The sequence below is a fragment of the Canis aureus genome, chromosome 19 (assembly GCF_053574225.1).
Source record: "Canis aureus isolate CA01 chromosome 19, VMU_Caureus_v.1.0, whole genome shotgun sequence".
Classification (NCBI taxonomy): domain Eukaryota; kingdom Metazoa; phylum Chordata; class Mammalia; order Carnivora; family Canidae; genus Canis; species Canis aureus.
Window position 1 is genome coordinate 9,176,702 of NC_135629.1, and position 25,241 is coordinate 9,201,942.

The window sequence follows — 25,241 nt, forward strand, 5'->3', positions numbered from 1 at the left end:
ACACACACATACACACACGCAGGGCATACTTACGTACCCTTAATAACAATGACATATCTCACTTGCTCAGTGCCTTTGCAATTTACAAAGCACTGATTAAAAATCAGAGAAGTTAAATTACTTGCCTCAGCCAGTAAGTAGCAGAGCTGACCACTGACCCCAGGCTTACCTGTCTTCACGTCCATGATGCAGATGACCTCTCATCTTCCTAGTTTGTTTATGAAATACTGAGGGCAAGGATCATTTCTCATTCCTCTTTGTATACCTCAAATGCCCTATCTCCTTTATTCCCCATACCTCCTCATCCTTCAAGGTCCAGGTCAAATGTCACCTCTTGAGACAAATCTTCACAGTATGTGCCCAATAAATGTTTGTCAAGCTAAAAACTACATTCCCTTGTAGCTAGGTGTGGCCATGTCACTAGGTTACAGCCTATGGAGAGTGAGAAAAAAGTGATGTGTGCATTTCCAAGTCACCTTTAAAAGGTAGAGAGTGTGTTCTCCTCTTTCCCTTAATCTCCTTTCAGTGGCTGGAATGCAGATGTGATGGCCTGAGCTAGAGCAGCCATCTTGGACTCTGAGTTGGAAGCCACACAGTAAGGATAGCAGAACAACAATACAAAGGGAGCTCTGAAATCACTGCATTCAAGGGGTTAAACTAAAGAAAATAAACTTCTACCTCATTTAAACGACTTTATTTTGGAGTCTCCTCATTATAGCAGCTTCTTCAAGTGTCCTTTAACTGATACAATGAACAAAAGAATAAAATAAATGAAGAGATGAAAGCCTGGATGAAAGAATAAGTGGTTCAGGGAGACAGATCTGATTTTCAGAACATAAATCTGATTATGTCTTGCCCCTGCTTCAAACCCCTAGTGTCTTCCTTAAAATCCCAATTGTGCCTGCAAAGCCCTCAATTATGGGGCTCCTCCTTCCTCAGCAGTCCCACCACAAGCCACTTTTCCCTATGTACTTTTTGTTCTAGCCACTCTGACCTTCCAGACCCTTGACCAAGCCAGCTTTCTCTCACCTCAGGCAATTTGCATGAACTGTTCTGTCTGCTTGTACTGTTCTTTGTCTGCCTACACATCACTTCCTCAGGGGAAGTCCTCCTGGGTGGGGTCCCATCACAAGGTATCCCAATGCTCTTCACACAATTACCATGCATTGTCTGAGAGCTCCAGGAAAGTGGAACTGGGCCTGCCTTGTTCACTGATTTACACACACACACACACACACACACACACACACCCTGGGGCCCAAGACACAAGCACTGACTGACGAAATGCTGTGCCACTCAGGCACTTGGGAAACAGCCCAGGTGAAGAACAATGATTCGGGTCTCCAGTCTCTAACTCCTGCCATGTCATGGTGCAAGACAGTAAACAAGGAATGGAGCAGGCATCCAGAGAGCTCAGACAGAAACTTGCTCTGTGTCCGCAGCTTCTCCTCTCTGGACCTTTACTTCCCCATCTGTAAAATGGTAGGCTTGGGCTACAGCAGTGGTGTCTGAAGACTTTGTTTTTTTCAGCGACTAAACCTTCCGTCAAATAAAATATTGAGAACTCAGTATAATTATGTGAAGTGAAAGGGGGTATCTGGTTGTAGTCATGGGTGGGGCCTGCAGCTCCCCAAGCCCTCTTGCTGCCAAAAGCAACTCTTGGGGTAACTTCAATGAGACTCTCTATGCCAGATACCATTTGAGAATCACTCAACTAGATGGTGTCAAAGAGTCCTCTCAGGTAGCTATTTGGTCCTTAGAAAGATCTAGCAGTGGTCCCTAAATTTACACCTGTTACCATGGAAACCACCACTATATATCACATCCATAGGAAAATGTTCTGTCTCCTAATGTGGCTGATTTCTGGCATATCTGCCTAGCCTACAGGCTAAGGATGCTCCCTCCCTCTGGGACTTAACCCCTCCACATTTCTGGGGCTGACCCCTTGACCACTAGGTTGATATACTGGGCCCTACTCCCCTCACCTTGTCTGACTGGCCAATGGGTAGACTTCTGACTCTAGGTAGGCCAAACTGGCTCTCTCACTGAGAGACTGGAATTGGGACCTGGAGTCTTGATCTCTCAGTGGGAGCAGAACTGTAACAAACAATACACACGGCCATCTCCCTTAACCAAGAGGATAGAGGCAAAGAAAAGGGAGTCTACAGACAAGAGAGTAGCGCAATCAAGCAGATTCAGAGAAAGCAGAGTTCTGTTAACATCTGAGCCTGGGATCCTGCCCCACCTACATTGGGGCCCGCAGCATACTCCCTCAGGCTCCTGAACTATGCTTATCCACTCCTACTTTCCTGGTTTGCTCCTGTGAGCTCCAAGACATTCTACTGCTTGCAACCAAATACAGCCCTTGTTTATGAAATGACGTCTAGGTAAAGGCCTCAATCCAGAGCCATACCCCAGGCCTCAGTAAAGCAGAACCATGAGGCCGACGGGCCTACCCAGGCAGGGCTTATTAGCTGTTGGAAAGGTTGAGAGTAAGGCTCACCTCGGCCAAGCAGGCATTGCGCCTCCGCAGGCAGAGGCAGGCAGCCAGGGCCAAGGTCTCTGCACAGTCCTCCAGCAGCCTCCCGGCTCTCTTCTCCAGGTACTTCCGGCAGATCTCCTTGGCCATCACCTTTTCTACACCCGTCTTCCTGCAGCCTAGTGAGGTGGTGCTGCTGGGGATTTCACCAAGGAGTAAATCCTTCTGTAGGAAGAATAGGATAAACACCCCCATGAGAGCTACAGGGATGTAGAAGTCAACCACATGTGCCCCACCAGTCCCCCCAACCTCTCCCCGCTGCTGCACCAGACCTGCAAAACTTTGCAGAAAACAGGTTTTAAGAAAGAAAAGCGAGGATCCAAGAAACAAGTTTTAAAAAGCCAGAACTGGAGAATTGCTAAATCCCCTACAAGTACAGGGCATTCCATAGTACTCTCCTCCAAGGCAGGGGCTTAACGTGGGCCTCAATAGCTCCATCAGGAAAATGGGGATCATAGGACTAACACAAAGATTCAAAGATATAATGCATCTAAAGCATAAAGTGTGATCTCAACACAGAATAAAGACTTAATAGTCTCTTAGTGATAATAATTAATAGTAGGGATCCCTGGGTGGCGCAGCGGTTTAGCGCCTGCCTTTGGCCCAGAGCGCGATCCTGGAGGCCCAGGATCGAGTCCCACGTCGGGTTCCCGGTGCATGGAGCCTGCTTCTCCCTCTGCCTGTGTCTCTGCCTCTCTCTCTCTCTCTCTATCATAAATAAATAAAAATTAAAAAAAAATAATAGTAATAATAGCCACCATCTATATACTACTACATGCTGAGCACTTACATTAATAATTTAACCTTATTAATAATTACAGGTGTACTCTTTTATGATATAAAATACACATTTTAGGACATAGGTTCTGACCCATCTATATTCATTCATTCATTCATTCATTGAAATATGAGAAGCATTATTTTTTAAGTTTTATTTATTTAAGTAATTTCTACACCCAAGGTGGGGCTGGAAGTTATAACCCAGAGATCAAGAGTTGCATGCTCTTCCAACTGAACCAGCCAGCTGCCCCTAACCCATGTATATTTAATAGGAGATCTACTATATAAATATTATGTACACATATATTTTATTAATTTTGTATTTATGTAAGTTTTATAACACTTTATACTATATAGAAAGTAGGAGGGGTGCCTGGGTGGCTCAGTAGGTTAAGCATTCAACTGTTGATTTCAGCTCAGGTCATGATCTCCAGTGGTGGGACTGAGCCCCACACCCAAACCCACGCTCAGCAGGGAGTCTGCTTTAGACTCTTTCTCTCCTTCTCTCTCTGCCCCTGCCCACTAAAATAAAGAAATGAATAAAATCTTTCTAAAAAAAAGGAAAGCAGAAATTTGAACTATACATATAATAGAAAAATGCTATATATTTTTACACAAATATATAGCATATTTATATAGTGTAAATTATGCCTCATAATAAGTACATATTTACATATTTGCAAATATATAAATAGTTATAAATATATTAAATACATGGATTAAATACATTAAATATAAAGAAATATGTATATAATTATGCATACTATTGATTGATATAGTGCACTAATCTATTGTATATTAACATATGAAACATTTACATTTATATTTGAAATATTTGTGTAAATAATAAAACATAAATTTTCTATGTATATTCTATTTGTTACATATATTTATTTTTTATAATGTATACTTTAAACAATGTTATATATACATATTTTTTATATTTCACAGAACATAGTGTTTTATATAGTTACACAATTACGTAAATATTTCAATGTTATATACTCTATGTTATGTGTACTATTTTTTTTTAGATTTTATTTATTTATTTGAGAGAGAAAGAAAGTGCATGAGCTGGGAAGCAGCAGGAGAGGGAGAAGTAGGCTCTCTACTGAGCAGGAAACCTGATGTGGGACTTGATCCCAAGAAACTGAGATCATAACCCAAGCTGAAGGCAGATGCTTAACTGACTGAGCCACCCAGGCGCCCCTGAACTATAAATACTGTACAATATTTCATATCATATAAAATGTAAAAATGGATGGAAACCCATGCTATAAATAATATAAAGTTTAATATATAAAAAATATAAACTATGTATATAATACATACATAAAGGCCAGAGGGCAGGCTGCTAAATATTAACAGTGGTAATTACCAAGAATTATTTCTTTTTTTTTTAAATTTTATTTATTTATTTATTATTCATGATAGACAGAGAGAGAGAGAGAGAGAGAGGCAGAGATACAGGCAGAGGGAGAAGCAGGCTCCATGCCGGGAGCCCGACACGGGACTCGATCCCAGGACTCCAGGATTGCACCCTGGGCCAAAGGCAGGCTCTAAACCTCTGAGCCACCCAGGGATCCCCCCAAGAATTATTTCTATTTTGTTTTTTATACCTTCCTGTATTTACTAACTGTTCTACAAGCCTATCTCTCTCTCTTTTTTTTTTTTTTAGATTGTATTTATTTATTCATGAGACACACAGAGAGAGAGGCAAAGACACAGGCAGAGGGAGAAGCAGGATCCATGCAGGAACCCACTGAGGGACTCGATCCTGGACCCCGGGATCAGGCCCCAAGTCAAAGGCAGACACTCAACCGCTGAGCCACCCAGGCATCCCTCTACAAAACTATTTTATATTTATAATTAGAAAAATTAAAATTAAAAGTTTTTTGTGCTGTTTTTAACAACAGGAGTTCCTGCTCTCCCATCTGTTAAGTATGGCCGCCAGAAACCCCAGATTTTGGGATGCCTTGGGGCTCAGTAGTTGAGTGTCTGCCTTTGGCTCAGGTCCTGATCCCAGGGTCCTGGGATCGAGTCCTGCATCAGGCTCCCCATGTCTCCCTCCGCCTATGTCTCTGCCTCTCTCTGTGTGTCTCTCATGAATAAAAAAAATCTTAAAAAAAAAAAAAAGAAAGAAACCCCAGATTTTGTAACAATCTGGCATCTGATGCCTTTCCCATCTCCTCACCTCCCCCTCTGACTCACTGTACTTAGCTACTGTGGCTTCTTTCTGTTCTCGGAACCACCTAACCTCCTGCATCAGGGCCTTTGCACTTGCTATTTCCCTTGCCTAGAATGCTCCTCCTTTTAGTCTCACCACCTAGTCATTCACTTCAGTCAGGTCTCTGCTCAGATGCCACCTTTTCCAGGAAGGCTTCCCTGATCTAAAATATTCTTCTCCCTGCTCCTTCACTCTACCCCCTAACCTTATTTCACATTTCTTTTCTTTTTTTTTAAACAAATATTTATTCATTCATTCATTCATTCGAGACACAGAGAGAGTCGGAAACACAGGCAGAAGGAGAAGCAGGCTCCTCGCAGAGAGCCTGATGTGGGACTCAGTCCGGGGATCTGGAATCATGCCCTGAGCCCAAGGCAGACACTCAACCACTGAGCCACCCAGGCGTCCCCACAATTCTTTTAAGATTTTATATATTTATTATTTAAGAGAGAGAGTGAGAATGAGAAGGCACAAGCAAGGGGAGTGGCAGAGGGAGAAGGAGAAGAGATGTGGGGCTCGATCCTAAGACCCTGGGATCATGACCTGAGCCGAAGGCAGACGCTCAACCACTGAGCCACCCAGGTACCCCTCACATTTCTTAATAGCACATATCACTGGCCTGGAATTATACATATTTTTATTTACTCGAATATAGTTTGCTCTTTTCCACTAGAATGAAAGTTCCAGGAGGGCAAAAACTTCATCCAGCCCATCATCCTGCCCACTTTTGTATCCCCAACTCCAAGAATAGTGTCTGACACATAGTAAGTGCCTCACAAATGTTTTCATGAATTGTACATCTTACTTTTGGACTAAGTTTCATCTTTTCTTTTTTAAGGTAATTTTATTATTTTTAATAGAAGTGATTCATTAAATAAAACTAAATTTTTTACTGCTTAATACAGATTTTCATGGAAATACATTTATAATTCTAAAAAAAAAGATAATCAGAGATTATCAGGCATGGGCTGTAATATTTGCTTCAAAAACAAAACAAAGACAGTCCCCACTCTGCCTCAGTTTCCTCATCCAGAAAATAGGTTGTCTGAGGATCCAGCAATACCTACATGCCTGACACCATGAGGAATTCAATACCTGGAGACTAAAAACCTCTGGCACAATTCTCTCATGTGAGCTCTGCCTTTTAAATGCTTATCTTCTTAAATGGTATCATGGTGTTTAAAGTTGCTAAACCATGTGACACTTGGGTGGCTCAGCAGTTGAGTGTCTGCCTTCCGCTCAGGTGTGATCCCAGAGTCCCAGGATCTAGTCCCATATCAGGTTCCCTGCACGGAGCCTGCTTCTCTCTCTGCCTCTCTCTGTGTCTCTCATGAATAAGTAAATAAAATCTTTAAAAAATATTTTTTTAAAAAAATAATAAAGTTGTTAAGCCAATAAATACCAGAAGGGTGTTATTTTCATACCAGATGGAGGTTACCACAATTTGAAACAGAATCAGAAACTGTTCAAAACAGCTGCCCTGAAAGAATGATAGAAACAGAGACTCACCATTTGACTCTCCCAGTGAATCATGGATCTTGTCCGGCAAGAGTCATCAAGAAATGCTAAGAACACTCAGAGAGGTAGGATGATAGGGGAACTGAGTGATGGGGGTAGTCAGCAGCTCCACCTGGACCCACTGATGAACCACAGCACTAGAAAGAGGAGGACCCACTATGTGCCTCATTATGTAATGCAGCGGGAAGCACTGAGCACCATCCAGGAAGTAGTGCTGATCATGAATCTAACCAAGTCTCAGGATAAGAGGTTAGAGAAACAAGTAAAGAACACCACAAGGAGGGAAGGGAGCTAAGTAGCTCAGTCAGTTGAGTGTCTGGACTCTTGGTTTTGGCTCAGGTCGTGATTTCAGGGTTATGAGATTGAGCTCCTAGCCGGGCTCCATGTTTGGCATGGAGTCTGCTTCAGATGTTCTCTCTCTCTCTGCTTCTGCCCCTTCCCCAACTCACACATGTGCGCTTTCTCTCTCTCTCCCTCTCTCTTAAAATATTTTTTAAGATTTTATTTATTTATTCATGAGAGACACAGGGAGAGGCAGAGACACAGGCAGAGGGAGAAGCAGGCTCCATGCAGGGAGCCCGATGTGGGACTTAATCCCGGAACCAGGATCACGACCTGAGCCAAAGGTCACTGAGCCATCAAAGTGCCCCTCTAAGTAATTCTTTTAAAAGTCTTAAAGAAAGAAAAAAAAAAAAAAACCACAAAGACATAAAAACCTAGAACATGAGAGACTAACAGCATCAATGACTCACTTTATGCAAAAATGCAATGATATATGGCAAGAAAAAGCAGGGGAGGGTGCAGTTAGAGAACAGAAGAGTTTCAAGTGGTGTCTGGCTGCCTCAGTCAGAAGAGCATGTGACTCTTGGGTCTTGGAGGTCATGAGTTCTGGCCCCACATAGGGCGTAGAGAATACTTAAATTAACCCCCCCCCAAAAAAAAAAAAAACCTTCAAAAAAGAAGTTTCAAGAAACATAATTATTTTTTAAAGATATATTTACTTATTGAGGGGAGGGAAAAAAGGAGGGGCAGAGGAGGAGAGAGAGAAAATCCCAAGCAGAGCACAGAGCCCAACATGGGGCTTGATCCCACCATCCCAAGATGGAGACCTGAGCCAAAACCAAAAGTCAGATGCTTAACCTACTCTGCCACACAGGCACCCCTTTTTAAATTTTTAAAAAAATATTTATAAGGGGATCCCTGGGTGGCGCAGCGGTTTGGCGCCTGCCTTTGGCCCAGGGCACGATCCTGAAGACCTGGGATTGAATCCCACGTCAGGCTCCCGATGCATGGAGCCTGCTTCTCCCTCTGCCTGTGTCTCTGCCTCTCTCTCTCTCTCTCTCTGTGTGACTATCATAAAATAAATAAAAATTAAAAAAAATATTTATAAGAAACATAATTAGGGGGCACTTGGGTAGCTCAGTAGTTGAGCATCTGCCTTTGGCTTAGGTCATAGTCCCAGGGTCCTGGGATCAAGTCCCACATCAGGCTCCTCACATGGAGCCTGCTTCTCCCTCTGCCTGTGTTTCTGTCTCTCTCTCTGTGTCTCTCATGAATAAATAAATAAAATCTCAAAAAAAAAAACATAATTAAAGGTAACACATAGACCTTGTTTGTATCAAACAAACCAACTTTAAAAAGCAATTGAGGGGGATCCCTGGGTGGTGCAGCGGTTTGGCGCCTGCCTTTGGCCCAGGGCGCAATCCTGGAGACCCGGGATCGAATCCCACGTCGGGCTCCCGGTGCATGGAGTCTGCTTCTCCCTCTGCCTATGTCTCTGCCTCTCTCTCTCTCTCTCTCTCTCTCTCTGTGACTATAAATAAATAAAAATTAAAAAAAAAAAAAGCAATTAAGGGATCCCTGGATGGCTCAGCGGTTTACCACCTGCCTTCGGCCCAGGGCGTGATCCTGGAGCCCCGGGATCGAATCCCACATCAGGTTCCCGGTGCATGGAGCCTGCTTCTCCCTCTGCCTGTGTCCCTGCCTCTCTCTCTCTCTCTCCCTCTGTCTCTCATGAATAAGGAAAAAAAAAAAAAGGCAATTTTTGAGACAGCTTGGGAAATTTACACATGGAATGAACATAAAATGATATTAAGGAATTAAGAAAACTATACATTATGAGTGGAATAACATAAATCTGGTATATGCTTTAAAATACACATAAACAAAAGTGTTTTGGTTCCTTTTTTTTTTTTTTTTTTTAATAAGTGTTTTGGTTCCAAAAGAAATAAGAATGATGCTGATAATTGATGGGATGGATGGATGGAGATTCCTTACATTCTTCTCTTTACTTTGGTGCATGTTTGAAATTGTCCATAACAAAAATGGCATTCAAGAACTGGCCATACCTGAGGCCAGGGAAGGGGAAGAGAGAGCCATGGCATCGCCACCCAGTGTGGTTGGGTTTTCTGAACCAAATGTGTAGAATATCTCCTTATTTTCACTCTCCAAAGGTAATGTCTGCTAATGGTTTGGATTATATTAACCTAGGCCTTCTGATACAGAGGTCTATAACTATAATCATTTTGGTTATATATTTATTTACATATGATAATTATTACAGTGGCAAGTAACTACTTAAGAGGTAGTAAAACAACAGTAGTAATATTCATAGCTAACACATATAGTGCTTACTATGTTCTAGTCACTGTTTTGGGTACTGTCTTAGGTACATATTACTTAACCTTCACTAAACCCTCTTACGTATAAGTACTATAATTATCCCCAATTTATAAACAAGAAAATATAAGATATGACTTTTTTTAATCATTCATCTATTTATTACCAAAGATGGGACTAAACTGTATGCTGTTCTGAACTTGCTTTTTTCACTTGGAGATAGTTCCCTATCAGAACATACATGTTTTTCTCATTTTTTTTATAAGAATGTTTATGTTAGGGGCACCTGGGTGGTTCAGTCAGCTAAGTGTCTGCTTTCAGCTCAGGTCATGATCCCAGGGTCCTGGGATCAAGGCCCACATTGGGCTCCCTGCTCAACAGGGCAGTCTGCTTCTCCTTCTCCATCTGATCCTCCTCCCCACTAATACTTTCACTCTCTATATCAAATAAATAAATAAAATCTTTTTTTAAAAAAGGAGTGTTTAGGTTAGCTTTATTCAGAAATGCCAAAACCTGGAAGCATCCCAAATGTCCAACAACTGAGGGACTGTTTGTCTAGTGGTCTTATATACATACAACAAATACTCCTCAGCAATAAAAGGAGTGAACAATGAGTGCACACAATAACAAAGATGAATCTCAAAAGCACCACACTATGTGAAATAAGCCTGAAACAAACAGGTACAAACTCCATGACTCCATTTATCTGATACTCCGAAAAAGAACAATATGACCAGAAATTAGAATAGGAAATGGGAAGAAGGAATTGACTAAAAAAGTGCCCAAGGGAATTTTCTGGAATGATGAAAATATTCCATATCTTGATTGTGGTGTTGGTGGTTACATAACTGTCCACATTTTCCAAAATTCATACCATTCTTTACATCTCACAAGTATGAATTATAGCTCCACAGAGACAATTGCGCGTGTCCACAGTGAGACCCACACACAAAAGTACCTAGCAGCTATATATGTAATGGTCAAAAACCGGAAATATACCAAATGTCCATTAGCAGGTGAGTGGACAAATGGTGGCACATTCCTGCAATGAAACATTACTCTCCTCACATCTACCTCACTGGAGAAGAGGTAACTTCTAGGGTAGTAGGCACAGTGATGAAATTGACTCAGTGATGATTTCACAGATATACACATAGGTCAAAATTGATCACATTGTACACTTCATCCTCATTTCTTTTTGTTTTTTTAAGATTTTATTTATTTATTCATGAGAGACACAGAGAGAGAGAGGGAGGCAGAGACACAGGCAGAGGAGAAGCATGCTCCATGCAGAGAGCCCGACGTGGGACCCGATCCCAGGTCTCTGGGATCACGCCCTGGGCCAAAGGCGGCGCTAAACCGCTGAGCCACCCGGGCTGCCCTCATCTTCATTTCTTATAAACATTTATAAACTTATGTTCATGAAGTTATTTTTTAAAAGATTTTAATTATTTATTCATGAGAAACACAGAGAGAGAGAGGCAGAGACAGAGGCAGAGGGAGAAGCAGGCTCCATGCAGGGAGCCTGATGTGGGACTCCATCCCAGGACCCTGGGATCACGCCTTGAGCCAAAGGCAGACGCTCAACCACTGAGCCACCCAGGCGTCCCTATGAAGTTATTTACAAATCATTATAAACTATGGAATTTCCATGGTATGTGATTATACCGTAATTTCCTTAACCACCTCCCAACGGACAGATATTTTACTTGTTTGCGGCTATTTACTAACATAAATAACGCTACAATGAATGTCCGTGTCCATCTGTCTTTCCTCCCTTGTATGTTTGTGTTCCTAAGTACAAGTGAAATTACTACATTAGGGGCATCTGGGTGGCTCAGTTAAGTGTCTGCCTTTGGCTTGGGTCACGATCCCCAGGGTCCTGAGATAGAGCCCCACAGTGGGCTCCCTGCTCTGCAGTGAGTCCGCTTCTCCCTCTGCCTCTCCCCCTGCTTATACTCTCTCTCTCTCTCTCTGACAAATAAATAAATCTTTAAAGAAAAGTTCTGATGGAAACCACCCAATGACTTCAGGAAACACTGGCCACAAAAGATCCCCCGAAGGTGGAGGAAAGGCCTGCTTCCTCTCTCCCTGGACCACACTAGGTGTTAGCAGCTTTCCTCTCTGATTTGAATCTTAATTACATGTGCAACCTTAATTTTTTTAATTAAGATTTTTTTTAAGATTTATTTATTTATGATAGAGAGAGAGAGAGAGAGAGAGAGAGGCAGAGACACAGAAGGAAGGAGAAGCAGGCTCCATGCTGGGAGCCTGATGTGGGACTCGATCCCGGGACTCCAGGATTGTGCCCTGGGCCAAAGGCAGGTGCTAAACTGCTGAGCCACCCAGGGATCCCTTAATTAAGATTTTTAAAAAATTATATACTCTACATTTTTTTTAAGTAAACTGTACACCCAACATAGGGCTTGAACTCATGATCCTAAGGTCAAGAGTCACATACTTCACTGACTGAGCCAACCAGGAGCCCATTCCTCTGCATTTTCAGAAACCATGAACAAAAATGCCTTTTAGGAAATTTCACATAAGTATCTCAAAGGACTTCTCATGTGACATTCATCCAGGGAGACTCAGAGGACTGTCAGGGAATTCACCTCAAGAAAACTGTCAGATGGAGAAACCACCTCAAACTGCCTGAAACTACATCTGAGGTGCTGAAACCCACCTCTTTGTAATATCTGGGGCTTTCCCTGTATGGGAAGGCCTTCACTCCCCACTCCAGGGGCCAGGGGATGTTTTGGGGACCCAGTCACAAAAAAGCCAGTTGTTCCAATGGCCTCAACACAAGTCTGGAAAGATGCTTCCTCTCAAACTGATGAAGAGTAGTAGAGCTTTCACAGGATTTGGAACTCTGCAGGAGACGTGGATTCAAATCCCACCCTATCAATTTCAGGGGGATTTTGTAATATCTTAGAAAGATAATATATGTAAAGTGCCAAATACAGAGTCTAGCTCTGCTGTACATATTTTTTAAAGATTTTATTTATTCATTTGAGGGAGAGAGAGTGTGAGCAAGAGAGAGAACGAATGGGGTGGGGCGGGAGGGCAGAGGGAGAAGCAGACTCCCTGCTGAGCAGGAATCCTGACATGGGGCTGATCCTGGGATATGACCTGAGCCAAAGGCAGATGCTTAACTGAGCCACCCACGTGCCCTCCCCTTTTATTTAGTTATTTATTTGAGTTAGTTATTTATTTGGTTTTAGTTATTTATTTGAGAGAGAAAGAGAGTAAGCAAGAGAGGAGGAGCAGTGGGAGGGGCAGAAGGAGAAGGCAGTTATATTTTTGAAATGATACTATATGTGTGTGTGTGGGGGGGGATAAATCTTTAAACCTACAAAATGAAAATCTTTCTTTTTTTATTATAGAAACCCATTTAAGAGGGCCTACTTTTGGGGATGCCTGGGTGGCTCAGCAGTTTAGCACCTGCCTTCGGCCCAGAGCATGATCCTGGAGTCCCGGAATCGAGTCCCACGTTGGGCTCCCTGCATGGAGCCTGCTTCTCCCTCTGCCTGTGTCTCTGCCTCTCTCTCTCTCTCTCTCTCTCTGTGTGTGTCTCTCATGAATAAATAAAATCTTAAAAAAAAAAGAGGGCCCACTTTTACCAACTTGAAGACAAATCCTATTTGATTGCAGGATATGTAAAGAGAAGAGAAAAAATGGGTTTCCCCTAAACATTCTAAATTCTCTTAACATTAAAAAGTAACCGTTGGCTGGCTGATAAGGGGAGGAGAGGTTAAGGTTACTTTGCAAATCAAACCCTAGACTGAGACCTCATAACCATCTGTAAAATGGGTAGAGTGAAGATCCCTGTCCTCCAGACACCTCCCTGTCCCGTTTCCAGCAGTAGCCATGAGCCAGAAGTGACTGGTTCCCTTACCAGGTAAACAGGGCTTCGGTTGTTATCCATTGCAGGGATGCCAGTGAGGACCTCAGCTAGCACCTGGAAAGAACATGCAGTTAGCACGGTTCAGATACTCATGCAAAAGGTCAGGCAGGAGACTCTGGCCAAGAGCGATGATTCTTCTTAGTAACAAAGATTGAGCTCCAACCCTGGTTCTGCCATTTGACTGTACAAATACTTGCCCAAAATTGGGAATGTGAGAATATCACTAAATACCTCCTCCAACTAAACGCATCACCCAGCTGCTAGCAGAAGGTTTGAATGAACAGCAAGTCAGGGAGGATGGAAACCAAACATGTGCTCCTTCTATGATGGGTACATATTACCATCAGTTTTAAATGTCTATGTACATCTATATTACATATTTACATATAAATATATATAAATATGTACATAGTAAATCTGTATATTTAAATACACATATATCTATATATAAATGTGTATATATACATACACATACATATATACATTTTTCTATATACACATATATCTACATATACTATATTTTATTTTTTTAAGATTTTATTTATTCATTCATGAGAGAGAGAGAGACAGAGAGAGCACAAGCAGAGGGAAGGGGCAGAGGTAGAGGGAGAAGCAGACTCCCGGCTGAGCTAGGAGCCCAATGCAGGGTTTGATCTCAGGATCATGAGATCATCACCTGAACTGAGGGCAGACACTTAACCATCTGAGCCACCCAGGCACCCCCCCCCCCCACATACACACTATATATTAAAGATCATTTCATTTAGAAACCCACCAAAAACAGTAAGCAGACATCGCTACGTCAATCTCAGGAAAAGGAGGAATTCATGTACATTCTATTCTACACAGAAAGTCTCAGCAATATCTATAGCATTTTTCATCCTAGGCCTTTATTAACATGATTTGTTCATTAATTCACCCATCATAGAAGGAGCATAGCTCTACACCAGTGTGAGACAGCACAACATTGACAAACCATGATATGTCTTTTTAAATAAAGGGGAAACCTGCTTTGAACAAAAATTCTCAGCAGAGATAAGAGCATAATAGTTAAGAGCTCTACAGTCAGACCCGCCTGCCTGGGTTCAAATTCTCTGTCCCTTAATCACTTATGTGATCTTCAGGCAAGTGCCTAAAATCTAAGCCTGTATCCTTACCTGGCAAATGGTGGTCTACTGGCTATGAATATAAGGGGGTGAGACCCCCACCCTTAGTTTCAAATCTCTCTCCCCCAACCTCTCAGAAGGCAAGTCAGAATACAGTCACTTTACTGCCAAGAAATCCCACCTCCCTCCACCCCAGAGGAAGAGCCTCTGGGGTTCATCAGGCACTGGCAGTGGCCAGGAGGGGGCAGCAGAGGGCACCCCATAGCAAGTGGATGGGAGCAAACTGAAAAGGGATTCCCAGCTAGTTCCTGCCAGGAAAGGAGGGAAGAAGAGGAAATGAATAAGAGGAAATGAGAAAGAGTGAAGGGAGCCAGTGGACATAAAATGAATAAATTAATTTTTAAAATTGTTATATCAAGAGCTGAGTTGAAAAGTCAAGGATGGGATGCCTGGGTGGCTCGATGGTTGGGCGCCTGCCTTTGGCTCAGGTCACGATCCGGGATTTGGGATCAAGTCCCGCATCTGGCTCCCTGCAAGGAGCCTGCTTCTCCCTCTGCCTGTGTCTTGTGTCTCTGCACTCCCCCGCCGCCGCCCCCCCCCCCCCCCCCCGTCTCTCATGAATAAATAAATAAAATATTTTAATAAAAGATTCTTTCCTCTCCCCTTGCCCCTCCCTCTGTGTGCTCAAGCGCACTCTCTCTCTCTCTCTCTAACATAAATAAATAAATAGGGGTAAACAAAAATCAAGAGTGAGGTGTGGAGTTAGGAATACTAACCACCACCACAATCATCATCATCGTCATCATCATCATCATCTTGGTACTTGCAGGGTATAGTGCTCTCCCTCTGCCCCTCCTCCTGCTTATACCTACTCTCACTCGCTTGCTCTCTTTCAAATAAGTAAATAAAATCTTTAAAAAATATATATGACTGCAGAGATGGATGGACAAAGAGGAACAGACAACTGGATAGACAATTAGATGGCTGGCTGGGAAACAGGGAAATAAGAAATCTACTAGAAACTGGACACTCATGGGTAGCTATACTTCAAGGGTTGGCCAACTTTTCTACAGGCTAGACAGTAAATATTTTAGGCTTTCTGGGTCACAAACCAAGTCTTTGTCACATATTCTTCTTTTGAAGATTTTATTTATTTGAGAGAGAGCACACGTGCTAGCAGGGAGGGGCAGGAGAGGGAGAAGCAGACCCCCTGCTGAGTGTGGAGCCCAACATGAAGCTCAATCCCAGGCCCCCAAGATCATGACCTGAGCCGAAGTCAGATGCTTAATCTACTGAGCCACCCAAGCACTGCACATATTTTTCTTTTATTATAAGTATTATTAAACCTTTTATGAATATAAGAACTATTCTTAGTTATAGGCTGTAGAAAATATGCCCTGGGCCATAGTTTGCCAACCCCTATTGTACTTCTTTTTTTTTTTTTTAAGATTATTTATTTATTCATGAGAGACACACAGAGAGAGACAGAGACATAGGCAGAGGGAGAAGCAGGCTCCCAAAAGGGAGCCTGATGCAGGACTCGATCCCAGGACCCCGGGATCATGACCTGACACAAAGGCAGGCGCTCAACCACTGAGCCACCCAGACGTCTCCCTACTATACTTTGATGGAATATATCTAGGGGCCTCTTCTCTATCTTCTGCTTATAAAGAAACTGTGGGACGGACAAATCAGTAGAGGCCCACATCCAAGCAGAGAAGGAGGCTCTTACTATTCCACAACTAAAGATGTCCACTCGTTTTGTCAGCTGCCCCACTCTGATGAAATCTTCTGGCAGATATGCAGCTGAGGCCTGGAAAAGGTGAGTCTTCATCATGGTGTATTTTGACCTTTTGTTGTCAGAACACAGGTGAGCTATTGGATGAGCCAGCTTGGGGATGAAGTTTTGGTCAAGCAAAACATTGGAGCTATGGAAAAGAAAGCAGAGAGGATTTCTTATTTTGAGCTGGACAAGAAGAGGTTGCCATGGAGACCCTTTCAGAATACGAATTCACAATAAGCAGCATCTGTCTCTGCAGGTTCAGAGTCACTTTAGACCTTCAGTCTGGATTTTCTGAGCCAGTTCTAACAAGGGAAGGGAGTGAGAACCCACTCCCACCTGCAAATAAGGATGGAGCTAAGATGAGTTGTGTTGCCCCAGGAATGGCATTTGGGGTACGGCCTTCCTGGCCCCCACAGATGGCAAACCCCCAGCAACCTCAGCTTGCCAGGCCCATGGGCTATGCAGGTGTGGTCCCTTCCAAAACTCTTCTGACCCCCAGCTCTGGCCCAACTAACCCAAGCCACCATCCCTTGTGACTGGTCCTGCCCAGATCATGGAGAATAGGAGGAGCAATAAAAACATTCTTGGACCTCTGGCATCTAACCTGTGGGAGTAAACACTCTCAGAAAGTACTTCAAAGGAAAAAACAAACAACAAACAGGAAAACAGCTAAGTTACATATGTAAAAATAACCCAATTGACCCTAAATAGTTGTTTAAAAAAGACATCGGGGCGCCTGGCTGGTACAATTGGTTAAGCGTTCGACTCCTGGTTTTGGCTCAGGTTGTGATATGAGGGTCCTGGGATCAAGCCCCATGTCAGGCTCTGCACTCAGTACAGAGTTGGTTTGGGATTCTCTCCCTCACCCTCTGCCCCTCCTCACCTCAAACAGAGAAATACATCTTTTACAAAAAATAAACACTGGGACATCTGGGTGACTCAGTGGTTGAGCATCTGCCCTTGGCTCAGGTCGTGATCCTGGGGCCAAGGGATTGAGTCTCGCATCCCCTGCAGGGAACCTGCTTCTCCCTCTGCCTATGTCTCTGCCTCTCTCTGTGTATCTCTCATGAATAATTAAATAAAATCTTAAAAAAAATAGACATCAATTCCAGTAGCCACTATTAGGAGTGGTTAAATTATGGGCCAGTCCCTTCAACGGAAAACTAAAATGTCACTAAAAATAATGGCATGCAACATGAGAAAATATTTGCCTTATTTAAATAAAGGGGGAAGAGACAAAATATGAATTGGTAACCAGGTAATAGTGCTCCCTTAGGGCTAAGACATCTGTGTAGGCAGGGATTGAAGAAATGGAGGCCAGGTGATGAGTCAGGGCACCAGGGCCAGAATGACCTCTCTCCCTTTCATTTCCTTTCTCACAATTACAATTGTTTGTGCAATCAAACAAAAATCAGGGAGAAACAAAGAGGACAGGGCTTCCATTTGCCAAAAAGAGAACTTTGAGGCAGTACAGTTCTATGGTTTCAATGTCAGTTTTGCCAGATTTTCTGATATCTTCTAGAATCTCTCCCCATGCTGCCAGTCCGCAGACAGGGCTCTCTTGTTCTTGGGAGCATGGTGCTGAGACACTGGGCTGCACGCATACCCTGTAGGAAGCTTCCCTGACACAAGTTGCTTTTGCCAACAGATACATATACATAAGCAGGGGATGGGTCTCCAAGAAGACTCTGAGCAAGGAGTTCAAAATCCTAGGGGGCTTAACCCAAAGCTCAAGGACTGGGTCCAGACCAGCTGCTGGGTTGGGAGTAAAAGACCTCAAGAGTGTGGGGTGCTCACTGGGAAATCACTTGGTGACAGGTGGGCAATGTGTGAGGGCAGCAGAAACACTGATTTCTGCAAGAATAAAAGAGAAAGAAAGAAGAGCCTCAAGGCAGGTGAGGTGGGGAGAGAGATCCAAAGAGAAGAGAGACAGAGGGAGAGGAAGGGGTGTAGGAATGTGTGTGGCTTGGCCCTAAAGCACAGGTCCTCAGCAGGGTACAGCCTACCCCCCTCACCTCTTGACATTGCCGTGGATGATCCCCAAGCCATGCAGGTGCTCCACAGCACGAAGCAGCCCGGAGCAGATGCTGGCACGCTGGGGCCAGAGAAGGGGCTCCGAACCATCCTAAGTAAAAGGAAAAGAGGGAAAAACAGTCACACCTATGCCTTTTCAAAGTCCCAACGAGCTCCAGTCTCTCCTCCAGCCTTCACATCCTCTGCAACAGGGCTCGGCCGGCATGGTGTGCTGGCAGGGCACCACTTTTGACCTCAGAAGATCTAGTTGTAAATCCCAGCTCACACATGCACTAGCTGCGTGACTTTAAAAAGATACATAACGTCTCTGAGCCTTGGTTTCTTCTTCAGTTATAAAATGGAAATGTTAATCTCTATGCTTCTTTATTTTTTTTTAAGATTTTATTTATTTATTCATGAGAGAGAGAGAGAGAGAGAGAGAGAGAGAGACATGGGCAGAGGGAGAAGCAGGTTCCATGCAGGGAGCCTAACGTGGGACTCAATCCCCAGACCCTGGATCACGCCCTGAGCCAAAGGTAGACGCTCAACCGCTGAGCCACCCAGGTGTCCCTCTGTGCTTCTTTAGGATTGCTCTAAGGATTCCAGGAGAATATGGTATGGAGTATATAGTATATGAGTATACGGTATGCCCCTAGCATAGTCCCTGCCACACAGTGGGTGCTCAGTAAACTGCAGCTATTTTTATCATGTCTATAGAGTGGCACGTCTAGAATTGGGTCCTCTAGGAGGGGATAGCTGAGAGAAGAGCTAAGGAGCTTGTGTTAGCACACCAAGCACATGGACCTTATGCCGATTTTATGTGTATTTGGGAGATTTCACAGGGGCTGATGGGGATTGTGGAGTGAACTAAAGCCCCCCAGTATCCTCCCGGTGTCGCCACTGTTGTCCTAAGACTGAAACTCCAGGCTCAGTCACAGCTTATTTTTCAAGTCCCATCATAGATTCCACATCCTTGAAGAACTGGCTTTGCTAACAGATTTCTTTTCAAAAAGTCTGAAATCTAGGGATGGTTGAGTGGCTCAGTGGCTGAGCATCTGCCTTCGGCTCAGGTCGTGATCCCGGGGTCCTGGGATTGAGTCCCGCGTAAGGCTGCTTCTCCCACAGGGAGTCTGCTTCTCCCTCTGTCTATGTCTCTGCCTCTCTCTCTCGCTCTCTCATGAATAAACAAAAAATCTTTAATAAAAAAAAACAAAACAAAACAAAACTCTGAAATCTAGAGCCACAGAAACCCTGTTTAAATTCCAGCCCTGACACTTGTCAGCTGTGTTCCTTTGGGCACGTCACTTTGCCTCTCTGTGCCAGAGACTCCTCTTTTAGAAAACAGGGGATACATCTTGAGTTGTAGCAAGGCCTTGAGGGTTCATGTGTAAAGCTTTTATCATGGCATCTCACACACCACAAGAGTGCAACAAATCTAACAATCATTATCATACCATGAGTAACTGCTTTGGTCTCTGTTAATGGAAGCAATAATTGTCTCGTGGAATAAATGTTTCCCCTTATTTGAGGGGAAGGAGCTTTGTTTTTAAAACTGTAATTTTAATAGGTATGATACTCACATGCTATAATATGTGAAAGGTACAAAGAGGGGGTATATAGCAAAAGTTTCTCTCCTGCCCCGTGCTCCAGCTACCTCATTCACTTCCACAGAGACAGCCAAGGCACCAGTTTTTTGTGTCTTTCCAGAAATAGCCCATAAATACACAAGCAAAAAGATATATAATAGAATAGCATGTTTAGCAAATAAGAATTTGCTTCCACTTCTGCATACTCTTTATCTCTTAATTATTTTTTTGTCCTATTGCATTGACTAGCACCCTCAGAACAATGTTAAATAAAATTAGTGTCATGAGATACTTTTGTCATGCTCTTGACTTAAATGAGATGCCTCTTGTCAAATAATTTTTCAGCGGCATCCTGGGTGGCTCAGCGGTTCAGCGCCTGCCTTCAGCCTGGGGTGTGATCCTGGAGTCCCGGGATCAAGTCCCATGTCAGGCTCCCTGCATGGAGCCTGCTTCTCTCTCTGCCTGTCACTCTGCCTCTCTCTCTCAATATCTCTCTCTCTCTCTCTATGTGTGTGTATCATGAAAAAATAAAATCTTTAAAAAATAAAAAAATAATTTTTCATAGGTTCTTATCTGAAGATGTTTAGCCAGATCTTATCAATCCCAGCCTAACTTCTCTCTGGACAGCCCCTCTCCCTTCTGGAAGTCCTTGAACCTTGAGTCCCTAACTGCGTGTTACCTGGTCCTAATCTCTGACCATGAACCAGCCCCTTACCTGATCCTGGAGTCTGTCCTGTAAAGAACCATTTGCCATGTATGGGTAGATCAAGATGTAAAGCTGATTTCCAGTGCAGAAGCCCAGCAGAGGTAAGATGTTGGGGTGGCAGCATCTGAAATCAGGTATGAGTAAAGAGGTGAGGAGTCAGACAGAAAGAATAAACAAAGACTGCTCCACTTCCTCACCTCTCCACCTTTCTTCTACACCTTCTACCCCAGTGAGGCCATCAATGACTTCCCAGGTACCAAATGCTCTGACCCCTGAGGGTCCCAGCCCCAGGGTAGAGAGATGGAAGCTGACTGCCTTCAGTAAGCTTGAGGTCAAGGAGCTCAAATTTATCCTGCCTCGCTGCCTTGCAGCACATAATACCTTAACCATCCCATCTTCTGGAAACTTAAAAAGGCTTTTTAAAAGTTAACGAACTTGCTCACAGTCACAACCAGTAAGCAGTGAAGGCAGGAGTAGATCGCAGGTCTGTTTGACTCTCAGGACTGGGTTCTTCCCTGAAATCCTCTTCTGCTGGGTTCTGAGTCACTGTTCCCTGCTGACTCTTCCTACATCTCTGATGGCTCTTTCTTGGCCCTTTTCACTATAATCCTCCTCCTTTGTCTTCCTCTGAAAGCTAAGTATCCTAGCTCAGCTCGTCATCTTGTTTTAGAAGCTGTGTCTCCAGGTATCTCCCACCTCTATGAGGAATGCCCTCAAACCTCCCATTGCAGCCCCTTCCCAAGCTCTAGACCTGAATGTCTACTTGCATCCTGATGCTCCAGGTGAACACCCTAGACTCAACAAGCCCCAAACCTGCTTCTGTGCCCAGCTGTTATCTCAGCAAAGGGTAACTTTGCAGTCTCCATGCAGTTTCCTGGAAACCTCCTTATCTCTCCCATCTAATTAGTCAGCATTCACCGTCATAAATAGCTTTCAAAAAAAAATTTTTTTTAAATAAATAAATAAATAAAATAAATAGCTTTCCAAAGTCCCCTTCATTCCTCCTTCCTCTGCCTTGAGTCAGACCCTGATAGATGCTCCATGAGACTATTAGAATGGCCTCCTGCCCCAGCTCGCCTGCCCTCCTCCACTCCCCCACCCCCCAGGCCATCCTACTGCACTTTTCACACTCATGAGAGTCATTTACGCTCAGTCTCTCCTAGACCATAAATGTTCCCTAGGCAGGGGATATATATTCATCCTAGAGCCAAAAAAAAAAAGGCAAAAAAGCCTTGACAACTCACATTTGCCCAATCAATGAATGGAGTGTCTGCCAAGTCCAGGAAGGCACTTTGCCAAAATGGAAAGGGGAATTATACTTTCATTTTTTATGAAATATGTGTGTGTTTATTCATACACACGTATGAATAGAGAAAACAGTAAAGAAAATATATCAAAATACTAACACAGGAGTAGTTATTTGTAGGTGCTATGGAAAACAAGTGGTTTCTATTTTATTATTTATGATATTCTTTATTTCTTAAGATGCTCCACAATAATCATGCATTCCTCACTCAAGGCTGCATGCTGACAGAGGAAACCCAGCTTGCTAAGGTTGAATGACAGCTGGCTCCAGCACCTGACGGGTGCCCAATATGCCATTGTTAAATTCATCAGTCAGTGACAGCAGAGCCAGAACAAGTCTCCCCAGGTCCTTCCTGTTCTCTTTCCCAGTCCCCCACCAGCTCTGGGACAGGCAGGCTCACTTCCTTTCTCAGCCTCGGTTTCCCCTTCTGTAAAATGAGCAGGTTTGAGGATGACTTTTAAAGATCTTTATTACTCAAGACTTTATTGTACACTATCATACAAAAACAGCCATAGAGAATACAGAAATAAGTACATGTGGCTGTATTAATAAATAAATGAAATAAATGTAATAAATGAAACTTTATTATGGACACTTAAATTTGAATTTCATGACTTTTCATGTGTCATTAAATACTCTTATTATTTTTTTTCAACCATTTGAAAATAGAGAACCCATTCTTAATAGTCAGGCCATACAAACACAGGCACATCCAGATCTGGCCCATGAGTTATCATTTGCCAACTCCTGCTCCAGAACAATACCATTTTAAGGTGGATTTGCCATTACAGTTAGAAACAGTACATCTCTGCCCATCTCAAAACATGGGATAGAAACAGATTTCTTCCACCCTGGAAGGTAGGAGCTGGGCCAAGTAAACCAAGGTTCTTTGATAATTCTAATCTACACATATATAGTTGCTACACAGAAAAAGGATGGACTATGAAGCCAGACCAACCTAGATTCAAATTCCAGCTCTGCCACCTACTAGCTGGACGATCTTAGACAAGACACTTGGTCTCTCTGGGCCTCTGCCCACATGCAAAACAGTGCTGATAACAGTAGCTATGTTACAAGGTTCTTGTGAGGATTAAATGAATTTATACATATGGAGTACTTAAGATATGCCCAGCACACAGGAAGCATTATAGAAAAGGTAGCTGTCACCCTATCAAACAAATTATTTTCCAAAGGGGAAGCTCACCTATGACAAATTTGTACCTCTGCCTGGAAGAATTTTTCAATCGATCCTGGACCTGAGTAGGCTGCCTGTGGGAAAAGACAATGAAACATGAAAATCCAGCCTCACCCATAAGGCCTCCACCCCCTTACAAAAAACCAAGAAGTGCTCGCCTCTCTGAGCTTCTTGAAGACGAATAGCGTGCCATGTTTTTGCCCTTTGTAGATGTCAGCAAAGTTCCCCTCACTGATTTTATAGTTTTGGTTGAAGTTATCAGTTGCTTGGACCACGTCTGTCTCACTCCAGAAAAGGCTGTCTCCAGCCAGGCTCAAAAGTGTTTCCTGCTTAGGAATAGAGGTGCTAAAGTCCTGGGAATGCAAGGAGAAGAGATGGAGATTAATATGGAAAATATTTTTTTCCCTACTGCCTCAGGGAATCTCAGATTATCAGAGCTAAAGGGGTGGAGAAGTTCATCTTGTCCAGTGAGGAGAAATAGGACATGGGTAGGACCAGCTCAAATCCCAGCTCTGCCTCTCACTAGCTCTCTGACCTTGGGTAAGTAACTTAACCTCTCTGAGCCTGAATTTCCTCAGCAGCAAAAGTGAAGATATCAATAGTACTCTGGAAGGTAATCCTGAAGATGAACTAAAATGTGAATATTCCTGGCACATGGTTGGATTTTTCTGTTTGTTTTTTTTCCCCCCAGTTTACAAAAGTGAGAACCACGGAGGTCAGGGAGCTAAGGTGAGGTCATGCAACTGGCCAATGGCTGAACTGGTGCCCCTGGTCCTATACATGGTGTACATGGCAGGAAGCAGGATCTAGGTTCACATAACCAAATGCAATTCTGTGTGAACTTATGAAAAGCAGCTTTATTTCAGTAACACTTTATTTCTGTGTACCTTTTTAAAAATAGGTGCACAGGGCAGCCCCAGTGGCACAGCGGTTTAGCGCCACCTGCAGCCCAGGGTGTGATCCTGGAGACCCGGGATCGAGTCCCACATTGGGATCCCTGTGTGGAGCCTGCTTCTCCCTCTGCCCGTGTCTCTGCCTATCTCTCTCTCTCTCTCTCTCTCTCTCTCTGAATGAATAAATAAGTAAATCTTTAAAAAAAATAGGTGCACAGAAATTTAACATTTTAAAGCTATATATGCTTATAGACTGTTTTAGAAAATTACAGGGGAAGAAACCATCCATGATCCCATTACCCACTGAACTGCTATTAAAGTTTAACCCAGGGCAGCCTGGGTGGCTCAGCAGTTTACAGCTGCCTTCAACCCAGGGCCTGATCCTGGAGACCCGGGATCGAGTCCCACGTCAGGCTCCCTGCATGGAGCCTGCTTCTCCCTCTGCCTGTGTCTCTGCCTTTCTCTCTCTCTCTCTCTCTCTCTCATGAATAAATAAATAAAATCTTTAAAAATTCAAAAAAAAATCTTTAAAAAAATTTTAAGTTTAACCCATTTCTTGTAAATTAGAAATACAAGATTTATTTTTAAAATTGGGATCATGCCATACACAGTTTTGATTTCTGGTGTTCTTACTTAACATTATACCATGATCATTCTCCCAATTATTAAATTGTCTTAGAAAATTATTATTAGGGATCCCTGGGTGGCACAGCGGTTTGGCGCCTGCCTTTGGCCCAGGGCGCGATCCTGGAGACCTGGGATCGAATCCCACATCGGGCTCCCGGTGCATGGAGCCTGCTTCTCCCTCTGCCTGCTTCTCCCTCTGCCTGTGTCTCTGCGCCTCTCTCTCTCTCTGTGACTATCATAAATGAATAAAAATTTTAAAAAAAATCTTTAAATAAAAAAAAAAAAGAAAATTATTATTAAAAAACAAAACCCAAAAACCCATGCTTAAGTGTCCATCTCCTCTATGGAAGAACTTCATTAACCAGACCCATATAGCATCAGCTTTTCCTCAAGGCACCCTGCCCAAGACACTTTTAGAGGCCCACAAAAACTTTTTGAT

The 25,241-nt window shown here is 43.3% G+C and overlaps 1 protein-coding gene across 3 annotated transcripts in view; it reads right to left on the minus strand.

Moving 5' to 3' along the window:
• The window catches only part of IRAK2 (interleukin 1 receptor associated kinase 2), a 62,970-nt gene that overhangs the window by 3,955 nt on the left and 33,774 nt on the right, over positions 1-25,241 (minus strand). For 2 of the 3 annotated variants that reach the window (XM_077857826.1, XM_077857825.1), the window contains exons 5-11: positions 23,441-23,635; positions 23,292-23,356; positions 20,791-20,905; positions 18,492-18,601; positions 16,426-16,621; positions 13,579-13,641; positions 2,504-2,704 (exon numbers count right to left, since the gene is read on the minus strand). In XM_077857826.1, the coding sequence (XP_077713952.1) occupies positions 2,504-2,704; positions 13,579-13,641; positions 16,426-16,621; positions 18,492-18,601; positions 20,791-20,905; positions 23,292-23,356; positions 23,441-23,635 (945 nt within the window). The remainder of the gene's footprint in view (positions 1-2,503; positions 2,705-13,578; positions 13,642-16,425; positions 16,622-18,491; positions 18,602-20,790; positions 20,906-23,291; positions 23,357-23,440; positions 23,636-25,241) is intronic. The other variant, XM_077857827.1, reaches the window with a different exon arrangement.